The sequence below is a fragment of the Pangasianodon hypophthalmus genome, chromosome 6, assembly GCF_027358585.1.
Source record: "Pangasianodon hypophthalmus isolate fPanHyp1 chromosome 6, fPanHyp1.pri, whole genome shotgun sequence".
NCBI classification, from domain to species: domain Eukaryota; kingdom Metazoa; phylum Chordata; class Actinopteri; order Siluriformes; family Pangasiidae; genus Pangasianodon; species Pangasianodon hypophthalmus.
The window spans coordinates 5,927,993-5,939,931 of record NC_069715.1 but is presented as its reverse complement, the minus strand read 5'-3'; the positions used below and the strand labels follow the sequence as shown (position 1 = coordinate 5,939,931).

The following is an 11,939-nucleotide window of genomic DNA, read 5'->3' as shown; positions in this document are numbered from 1 at the left end:
CATAAATATTAATCTACACTAGTGTAGATGTGACAGAAGCATTATTTATGAACATCGCATAAAATATATTTTATAATTTCCCTAACTATATCATTTAATACCGCGATTGTGTGCACTGAAAACCATGAAGTTATGTAACGCAAAACTCCAACTCTGGACTGCCCAAGTTTAACAAACTGAGCCTGAAAAGTGTGTGTGTGTGTGTGTGTGTTCGGAAATGTAGAGGATTTCCTCAACAATTTCCCAAAATGTGGGTGTGGGTGAGTCCTGAGTCTAACAGCAGCAGTCAATCTGTCACTCGGTGGCTGGAAGTGCTGGGAAACAGAGAACGGAGAATGACTCATTCAGGCTGTTTTGTAAGAAAAATCTGTACAAGCTTTAAACTGTCCTGCTTGATTAGTGTTTAAATTTGTGACATGACCTACTATGTTACTCCGCTTTGTGCCTTTCAGAAGAAACTGGACAAAAACTGCACTAGATTCAGAATAGACCACATCGTATATTACTGAGTCAGTGTTTTTAAGGTTTTTAGAATCACACACTATATGGCCAAAAGTTTGTGCACCTGACCATCATACACATATGTGCTTGTTAAACATCCCATTCCAGATTTAGTCTCCCTTTGCTGTTGTTATAAGCTCCACTCTTCTGGGAAGGCTTTCCCCTAGATGTTGGAGCGTGGCTGTGGGGATTTGTGCTCATTCAGCCACAAGAGCATTAGTGAGATCAGACACTGATGTTGGTTGAGGAGGTCTGGGGTTTGAGGTCAGGGCTCTGTACAGGACACTCGAGTGCTTCCACTCCAACCCTGGCAAAGTATATCTTCATGGCTCTTACTTTGTACACAGGGGCTGGAACATGGTTGGGTTAGGCTGCACACTTCCAGTGACGGGAAATCTTAATGCTTCCTCATACAAAGACATTCTAGACTATTGTGTATTTCCAACATTGTGGCAACAGTTTGGCAAAGAACCATATAGGGATGTGAAGGTCAGGTGTCCACAAACTTTTGGCCCTATGGTATATCTGTTGTATCTATTCTTCTTGTTTACGTTTAAGATAAAATACAAAAAAAGTGTCATGTAAACAGATGTAAGCAACCCAAAGACCCGCTCTCCTCACTGCTGACTTCCCTGGACAGATTTGTGCATTTACATTGCTTATTGTAACATTTACAGTACCACAAGTTCATAATAGGATCCAGGTTCAGACCCAAACTTCATACAAAGATACAAAAATTATTGTTGTAAAATCTAAATCTAAAATCTAATTTTGTAAAAACAAAATTAGCCATTTTGTTAAAACTTTGCATGTGTATGCTTAGGATCATTGTACTGCTGGAAGTCCCAGTTGTGACCAAGTGTTAACATTCTGCCTGAAGAGTTGCTTCAGTATTTCTGCTGAAGATAATCCTCCTTCCTCATGATGGCATCTAATTTCTGAAGTGCATCAGTCCATTTTCCAGCAAAACACATCTACCACATGATGCTGCCACCCCCATGCTTCACAGTTCATTTAGTGTTCATTGGATTAAAAGCCTCATCCTTTTTCCTCTACACATAGCACTGATCATAATGGCCAAACAGTTCAACTTTTGTTTCAACTGACCAATTGTTACTCCTCCATAAGGCTGGTGATCACTCCTCAATCTTCTTCCTTGCGTGGCAGTCTTTCAGGACATGGTGATGCATCACTCTCTTAATGGGGGATGTGCATACTTTGGTATCTGATGCCTCCAACTCCTTCACCGGTTCCTTTGTTTTTGTCTTGGGGTTCAGTTCAACCTTTTGGACCAAGATTTGTTAATCCCTGGGCGTTCATTTGTGCCTGCTTCCTGAATGATGCAGTGTCTGTGGTTCCAAGATTTTATATTTGCATACAATTGTTTGTACAGATGCTTGTGGTACCTTCAGTTGTTTGGAAATTGCTCCTAAGAGGAACCGGACTTGTGGAGGTCTACAGTTCCTTTTCTGAGCTCTTAGCTGAGTTGTTTGGATTTTCCCATGGTATCAAGGGCAAAAAGGCACAGAGGCACTGAAACAAAATTAACTCTTAATTATGACAATTGACCAATCAGAAGTTTCTAAAAGTTATTCCATCAATTACTGGAATCTTCCAGACTGTACAAAGAGACAGACAACTTGGTGTCTGTAAACTTTTGACCCACTGGAATTCTGATATAGTGAATTAAAGCTGAAATAAATCTGTCTATATGCAGATTTTTTAAAATGGAGTTTGATGTGAACAAAAAATGCTCTAACTGACACACTAAAAGAAATGTACAGTAGCATCAAATGCATGGAGTTGTAAAAAACTGAGATTGAATATCTTTGGCTAAGGTTTGCATAAACTTTTGGCCTCATCTGTACCACTTCTAGGGCTTCATCACAGCCTCACAGTATGGCCGCCTGGGACTCAATTTCCCATCAGCCTCACAGACTACAGGCAAATCACATGACCATGATGTCATATGCTAGTGCTCTTCTGATTACACTCACCTGTTCTGTGTTTCCCTTTGATTAGTGTCTCTATTTAAGTCCTGCTGGTTCTTTGTTTCATGGCTCCAAGTTTGTCAAGTTTTTGTGGTCCTTATTTTATGATTTTTGTTTTGTTTGAGTGATATAAAGTAACTAGCTAGCATTGCATCTGTCTCTTCCAAAACCTAACAAATTTAAAATTGCAATACTGGCACTGACTGGTTTTCAAAATTGGGTGGGAAGTCACTTTTAATGAATTCTGGAAAACAGATGAAATAAAAAAAAAAAAAAATCTGGTTTGTGCCAGTTATAATAATACCAATAATAATACTTTGACACCTCAATGTTAAGAACACCTAAATATATTTTACCAAAATGATATGGAAATATTCTATATAGTACTTCTTATTTCCGGCTTATCACTGAGCCTTACCTGAGAGCATATTCAGCGCCTCCAGAAAGTATTCACCCCCCAGTGATTATTTCTTAGAATTTCTTATTTATTAGAATGAGATTGAGATGAGATGAGATGTTACTCTCTACAGAAATAAAATTTAATAAATTATTTAGATGTACTCAGAATAATATAAAAATAAATAAAAAGAAAATCTAACACTGTTGATTAATAAGCCTTCACCCCCAGAGGCAATACTTGTCCATTTGCAGTAATTACAGCTTTGACTTGTCTTGGGTATGTCTCTATGAGCGTCGCATGTTTTGATTTTGTCCTTTTCTCCCATTCCTCAGTGCAAATTTTCTCCAACTCTGCCATTTTTTAAACAGAAAAAGTTTGTGATGTTATAACCAACGATTGTTTATGTAAGATATAAAACTCTGGGGTCCGTGCTGCTATGTGTTACTCTTTTAGTAGAAAATTTAATCAGAATGCTTCCATGGACAGTCCATCACAGGACACCATGCACACACATTCACACCTAGGGGCTCATTTAGCATAGTCAATCCACCTATTGGCATGTTTTTGTGAGGTGGGAGGAGTAACCCTAGTTCAGGATCGAACCTGGGACCCTGGACCTATGAGACATTAACGCTACCTGCTGTGCCACCCTGATAAAATGTTTCCCCGGATATGTATGTATTTCGAATCAAATTGCATCATATGAACAACAGACTTGCAAAAGATTAAAGATTTTTAGTAAATGGATCAATTTTAATCTAAAACGTGTATTGTTTTATGAGCCATCTTTTTCCATTTTACATATGTGAGTCGATTCTTAACGTCCTTCTGAAAGAGTCGACTCAGAACTGAATCGTTCGCAAACGTCACATCAGAATTCTGTACATCGCTGAAAATATTTCCACAGACAATCCCAGGACTCCTCTGATATTGGAAAGGACATGTCCCTGCTGTCCACACCCAAATCTTCAGTCTTAAAGCAATCAGTGGCACACTCAGAGCAGGCGTTAAGTTTAGTAAACAGCTCATTTATTTCTTTACAAAATAGGTACAAATACAGAAGTTTTTTTTCACACAAACAGGAAATATTTCAGGATATGTACAGAGTTTTACCAAAAATAATGTAGTTCTAATAAACACATGGTCTTGTAAACAATATTTACAAATTATTCATCCATTAAAACATTGATTTCCCAACTGTGTACATCAGTAATACCTTCCTAATTATAATCATAATAATATTTTGGCTAAAAAGCTGGAGTAGAAATGTCCTGCTTGATATCTGAAACCATAAAAATAATTATTAAAATCATCTTAACAACTGGACAAACAGGTTTATTTGTGCTTTGTTTAAAGTACTATCGTTTGTTCGTATGGTATTTCGTGATTAAACCGCATTGCCTGAAATATGGCAGACGTGAATCCCAATGAGCAACAAAAAAAAAGACAAAATATAAATAGTAATAAAAAATTCCCTTTAACTGCTAGTGACAATACTGGCAAAGGTGCAGAGTCAGACACAGCTGATCGCTGTAATACATTAGTAACATAACTTTAGCTATTATATATATATATATATATATATATATATATTATACAAAACAAATAAAACAATAGTGCTGTTTAAAAAATAATGTATAATTAAAAAACAAACAGTGAAAAAAGTGACAGTTTCTGACATTGCCTGTTAAAAAAATATTATAAATTACGAAGCAAAAAAAAAAAAAAAATAGCATGTGCATAGAAATAAAGCGCTCTTTTTTTTTAGGAAAGACTGAATGTCAAGTGTGGAAAGGTCAGAGACACGCAGCAAAGTTAGTGTTAATGATGTCTGTGATTCAGTTTAAGGTGATGTCGAGGTGAAGTCTGTTTTTTTGTCTCTGCCTCCGACTAAACACTGAACCCAAACCTATAAACTCAACTTCATAATTCAATTCACTGAAAAATGCAACTGAGAATATCAGAATTGAAGAAAGAAGGACCTCCTGTGACATCGTGCATCCTTATTTGTGTTAAATTGCGTGTAAATTAAGAGCTACAGTCGTGACGTGAGAAAAAGAGAAGAGAGGAAATAAGTCGCATCGTGACTTCAGTATGAAATGTGTTGAAGGAATATCACTAAAAACATGTGAAGTGTTGATTTGGATAGCACAAGTATCAATGAATAACGATATCTGATCTCAAAACAGTATTGGTGACTGAGAAACTGACCTCCTGTCCATTTTATATACAAAGCGATGTCTGGATTGGACACAGTTTTGAATAAGAGCTACAGATGTTGGGGTTGTGTGTGTACAAAAAAAGCTGAAAAGAATCAGATTACTTCTGTGATCATCGTTTAAACTTATATAACCAGGACAGTTACTATAATAATCGTTAAGCCAAGATAAAATGTACACAAGTTCTACCTTACTGTAAATGTAGTCGATTTGCCAAGACATGTTTCACGTCTGAGATGATTATTTTTCAGCTAGAATGTAGCCAACAAGTAAAGGGTGTAGTTAACCGTTTAGCAAAATGCCTGCTGAATTGTTTGGTTGAGCAATACCATTTATACATAGTAACATAAATAGCAAAAAAGTAAAACTATATATAATTAATATAATAATTAATTTTAAAAAACTGAACTATTGTAAATCATCTGAATTTCGTTAATCGTATATTTTGTCCGTTATGACGTGCTTTTGTCCATGTTTATAGATAGCACTGTGTCATACAGAGACAGAATCCACATCAGCAGCACATCTGTTTGAGACACAAGTTGAGGTAAATGTGTGCTGATTTTTTGTCATACAATTCGCACAATGCTAAAAAAAAAACTGGTGGCTATAATGCTGCTATCTCTATTAGCCTCATAGCTCCAGTGCAAAACTCAAGTTAAACCTCAGACACCAAACATGCCTTAGCTGATCGACTACATCAGAGTTCTGTGTATAAAATAGACTTTATCAATATCAAGATGGCATCAGTGACAGAAGAAAACGGCTGCCTCGACATCATATAGGCTATATCGTCCAATCTAATTAGTCCAGTATGTGTTTCTTAAGAATAAAGTAGCTGCATCGCTGATTGTGTGTTTAAAAAAAGAGAAATAAATCAGATTACAATTTCAACATTGTGACAGAGGAACACTGACGAGGACGCGGAGAGTCAGAACTGGGGCAGCTCCAGGAAGCGACGAACATGTGAACATCTGACAGTTCAGTAACAGCACAACGTGCAGTGTGTACATTCACTGTGAGCTCAGTGTTAGTGCTGCAGTAGTGCACATTCACACTTCTGATCACTCCTCTGAGCACCAGAAGGCAGAAAATAATACAACTGTACATTTACAAATACACACTCACATACTGAAATTACACCGGGGAACTGAACACAATGAAATATCAAATGAAATATCAAATGAAAACACAGTGAAACCTTCAGCACTGTGTTCAGTACCAGGTCGGCCATTTTGTCTGACCATCATGTTCTTCCAACCTTTAACTGAACTCTGACCTGGTTAGGAGAAATATCAGATTTTCTAGGAGGTTTTCTAGAAGATGCTTCTTCTTTAACATTTTCCCAAAATAATAACTCTAGCCTTTATGCTGCCTTCTGAATGAACCCCAGAGGTGGAGACAATATTTTGAAATAATATTAATACTGTGCATGTTGAATGTTCTGATATACGTACAATCAACTCCATAATCGATTACAGGCACCTTGCAACAAAATGGGCAAAAATAAACGAATACCATAAATATCCTACAATACATAATTACATTTTCCACTCCAACTTTGTAACAAATTAAAGCTGTTTTAAGCTTTTTCAGGGAATGAATACTTTATAGCTGTTATAATGTAAGTGATAACAGGAAATCATTTTTCCCCCTCCATTTTCCCCCTCATTTGGTCTTTTCCTATCAGACGACAGCTACAAGAGATTAACGCCATCCGAGTACGACACATTTTGCTCTCTTGTATGCGGCATCATTTAGACTCGAACTCATGAACTTGTTACGGTTGGCAAATTGCTGTGGTATACGTGGAATAACAACACTTCAGGATGTGCTGTTATAGGAAAATAATCAACTCCAGGGTGGTGACAGTAACTCTACCTTGTGTCATTGACTATTTTCCTATAACATCACGTTCCCTGTTGGGTTTTTATTTCTTACTTATACAGCGTCACTTTAAGCTCGATATATATATCACTTACTGCATGCTAGTCATTTTTGCTCATTTTCAAAAAATGAAGGGTGCCAATAATTCTGGAGTTGACTTTACAGCATATCAAATCTTTTCCGGACCATTTATTTGGACCTCTATATCTTCTGAGAAACTTCTAACACCAGTCCTTATTGTATCTCGGATCTTTCCACTGAACTCTAGTAATCTCTCTTACACTCCTGCACTCCATGTTTATTTCTGAGTCTTGGCTTCTCTCGAGGTTTCTTCCTAACGTTCTGAGATCGGTTTTCTGCTGCTGTTGGCTTCGGTTCTCTCACTACATGAGGTTTTTTTTGTGAAGCTGCCAAGTTCAACAACCGTCATTAAAAAAGTTAATTTAAATACTATTTGATTTTTTTATTAACTCCTATTGATAAAGAACTCATATTTGGACACCACGTAAGTTACAGACAGAAACATCGGCATAAGCAGCGTACAGACAGAACTATTAGCCGAAACGCTTCACTGGTGGCGTATTGCTATACTCTTGACCGTTGCTGGTTTTGACTGAGCGACATGTTGAGTGTGCAGTTCTCATGGACACACAGTGTGCACATGCAAAAACTGTAGCACTGTATTTAATCATCTTTAAGGAATAGTCATTATTCTGTTGATAAAAAATGTGAAATGGAAAACTTTACACATGCTGATTAAAAGTATTATGAAAGAAACTATTTACATCAAAGTGTCATTAACTTAAACAGTTTTGCAGTTATCTGTCATTAGGTGTTTTTTTTAACCCCTTCAGACCCTGTGTGCAATGTAAAGGTCATCACATGATTCGGGGAGTTTTTCGCTCATTAAAAAAATAAATAATGAATTAAAATATGTCTACTGATTGGCAGTTATTTGACGTGGTAGTGTTAAATGGGTCGAGAATTAATGACCGAGGAATAGAGCTGCGTTCTGGGTTATGTGAATCAGGGTATCTTGGGACTACAGATGTTTTTTGAAGGTAGAGAAGAGTTTAGTAAATCAGGTAGCCATTAGAAATTAACATTGCTAACAGAATAACTGTGGATAGTCTATGGACAAGGTGGCTCTTTTTAATATTTCTTGTTTTTTGATGTGCGCCAAGCAAAAGTATCATGTTGAGCTTAATTATTAATTAGTTTTTTCTCCATGTTTTTTCCCACCTTAAACCCCAGGTCCTGTTTTCTTGTTTTCTATTGGCTCACAAAACCGAGGCTCGTGAACTCACAGGTCAAAGTTCACCTAGATAAAGTCGCTGTGATGTGAAGGAGTCACACTTACATATTTCGCATCCTGCCTACTTTCCCCTTCAGTGAACCGGCTTTTCCACCAGGTGAATATTTATTCATGTTTCGTCTCACTGCTGCTTTATCTGTAAAAGCAGGTGTCGACGTATCGCCGTAACAAGGGGTCAAAAATGATAAATGCTACTACTAACGCATAGATGTTCACACCTCAGACATAATGCTAAACTGAATCGAATTAAATGGTGGATGTGTGGTGTCATTTTTTTCACCTGTTTTTTTCCGCTCAAATCCCATCTCCTGCACTATGATTAACTTGTAGACTTGAATTTTCCAATACCAAATGTTAATATTTTTTAGATGAACACGAACACTATTCGGCTTATTCAGTTTATCCAGATCCATTACTAGTTACCATTCCCATACTTCACAAATAATAAGCTACAATAAAATCAAACATGATTTACGTTGACACGTGGAGCTGATTTGTAGCTTTGTCATAAATCAGTCATCAACATGCTAGCTAAGTGCTATGCAACACATCACCATCACCATGGCAACACTTACGGGGCTTCGTGCTGCCGTCAGCTGCGCAATGTCACAGTTTACGTCTATTCTGTAATAACGTACAGAATGACACTGTTAATGCCAACATGTAAATTTAGCATGATGGAAATATTGTTGCCATGACAGTTACCTACACATGATGATATCACAGTAATATTTATGGTTAAGAACTATTCTTTTTGACAGTTATGTAAATTTTGTGCCTGGAAAACATTTTGGGTCTGAAGGGGTTAATAAATAAATGCTGTGTTGGGCTTTTTGTTATTCTGAAGTGCCTGAATGTAATGAATTTAGTGTGGATAAATAATGCTGCATAAAGTTTGCACAAAAACTCAGTCTTTATGAGTCACTTCAAGGCATTTAGTCTTGAAGATCGTTCACTATGAAAACACTAAACCTCCAACACGCTGCTTTTCTCGAACACATCGGTGAGATCAGGCTCGGCTTTACAGACACGTTAAAAAAAAAAAAAAACTGAGCTCATCCTTAATCGACAGCCTTTCGATTCAAGATCTTACTTGTTTCCTTTAACAAAGTGAAAAATATGAAAAGAAAAAGTGAAAACATCTTCACCATTTCATATTTTAAATAAATAAATAAACCAGTGGCGATGTGATGACAGACACAGAGAGCAGGAGAGCTGAAACCTGGCTGAAGGCACGTTGCAGGAGGAAGCTGGAGGTCGCTGCGTGTTGGCTACCGATTCCATGTTGCTTGAGTTTAGTTAGTGTTAGCACGGTGGACGTTAGCTACTTCAGCAGAGCACGGTAGAGCAGGAGCGATCGGCTCGTCTCTCGCTCCTGCTCCAGGTAGAATATGAAGTCCCTGAGGTTCACGCGCGTGATTCGCTGCCGATGGAACTGGCGCGAGGACGACAACGATGAGGCTGGAGAACCCACGGAGCTCCCCGACACCTACAGAGAGAAGCAAGAGCCAGAGTGAGAATCGACTGTTACAGATCACAAACATGAGTGAGTAACTCCAACACATTCACACTTGATAGGAGAAAAATGCTTCTTCTTCTTATTATTATTATTATTATTATCATTAATAATAATAATAATTATAATAATAATGTGTCCTGCTAAAGTTACAACAATAACACCTAAAAATATTCCAAAATAATAAACAATTATAATTTTATTTAATATTTTAAAATAATTTTATTAAATTTCATCTTGCTAATATAATATAATATAATATAATATAATATAATATAATATAATATAATATAATATAATATATAAATATGGCTGATGATGCTTGGTTTGACAGTGACTTGCCATGTTTGCTCTGATTCTGTGGTTGATGTGCTGAATAAAATGATATGTCTGACCCGTCCCAAAGCCCAAGAAAGTGTTGCAAATATAAGATGAGCAACCCGAGAGTCACAGCAAGCGAACATAAAGAGATCAGCACTAAGTAAAGAGGGGATTTTTTTTAAAGTTGGACTTCGAAGGAGGAAAGACAGGAGCCTTTGGGGAGAGAGACACACACACACGGACATTCCCCCAACCCCAGTGGTGGACAAGCTGAAGCTGGGGACAAAAAGGAGTCCGGTGCTGGGGTGAGGTAGTGGAGAACTGAATGGCAGTGTGTATGATGTGAGATACAACTGGAAGCCAGTGAAAGTCATAAAGCATGGGGGTAAAATGCAATTTCTTGCTTTAAGGATTCAAGCTGAATTTTTTAAAAGTAAAAATATCTTGCAATAATATTTCCAATAGTGAGAAAAAGAAAAAAAATGGCTTTTGAGTTTCATAGCTGGTCAATTTTAGTGGGAAAGAAAGACAGAAGTCAACAATTAGGGAAAAAATCAAAATTTTTTTTTAAATGACTTGAATCATTTAAAATCAGACTTCATCAAATTTCTTTAGATGAAAGACATGAGAAACACAAAGAGCTCAAAAACACAACCCACGATGTTTGGCATGAATGAGGAAGCCATGTCTGATCCACCTCCATCCATTCGCTCACAATTAGAGGGATTATGCTCCATAAACACGGATCACGGAGGCAGCGAGGGCTGTGATTGCAAACATCTGGCTCTGGTCAGAGTTCAAGCCGTGGCTTTGGTCTGAAATGCATACGAGGCCTTTTATACCGACCTAATAACAACCACCTTCATGTTCTCATAAAGCTGCAAGTGTGTGTGTGTGTGTGTGTGTGTGTGTGTGTGTGTGTGTGTGTGTGTGTGTGTGAGAGAGAGAGAGAGAGCTCTCGGATTCACACAGGTGGAGTGTGTGTCAAGGCTGAGTGAGTGTGTGACAGGCAGAGCTCAGGACGCCCTCAGGGGGAAGCAGGACACCTGCAGCTGCCTCATCAGGCCAATCAGAGATGACCTCACGTGAAAGGCCGGTCTGCCTGCTGCCATGGCAATTACTGCCAATCATCAGCTCAGCCAATCAAACACATCCGTCCACCTGGAGAGAACAATATGTGTGTGTGTGTGTGCCATTCTGTGTGTGGTTTGGCGATCCAAATATAGGCAGAAAGGTCAGAGAGAGAGAGGCACACACACACACACACACACACACACACACACACGTATTCATGGTCTCTCCCACATCTTGAAAGCTCATGTTGAGAGAAGAGAAAAAAAGCATCTAAAGATTCAATGTGCTCGGAAACAAAGCGTGATGCGCTATGCACGGCTGCTCGCTAATGCCGCTATTTCCAGGTTTAAAGAGCAGCCTGATGCAAACAATGAGAGTCTGTAAAGTCTAAACAGAGAGAAAACACAGAAAAGAAAAAGAAAGAGAAAAGAGAGAAAGAGAGACAAGAAGATCCACACGGCTAAAAGCAGCATCTGTCATTTTATCTGTGATGGCAGCTCACAGGCATGATGTCATACGACATATCCATCCTACAACACACACATACATACACACACACACACACACACACCAATACATGTCTGTACACACTAAGTGGCCGAATAAGAAAGCAAGAAAGAAAGCAAGAACGAAAGAAAAAGAAAGTGTAGAAATGTTTCTGACTGCCTGAGGATTTCTGGAGTTCAGGACTGAGGGAGGAGAGAGAGACAGAAAA

At 38.0% G+C, this 11,939-nt stretch overlaps 1 protein-coding gene across 2 annotated transcripts in view; it reads right to left on the bottom strand.

The window, feature by feature from the left end:
• Positions 1–3,899: 3,899 nt before the first annotated feature.
• Positions 3,900–11,939, bottom strand: part of LOC113534608 (transcription initiation factor TFIID subunit 4B) — an 85,698-nt gene continuing 77,658 nt past the window's right edge. For both annotated transcript variants that reach the window (XM_053234916.1, XM_053234917.1), the window contains one exon: positions 3,900–9,802. In XM_053234916.1, the coding sequence (XP_053090891.1) occupies positions 9,638–9,802 (165 nt within the window). In that variant the 3' untranslated portion in view covers positions 3,900–9,637. The remainder of the gene's footprint in view (positions 9,803–11,939) is intronic.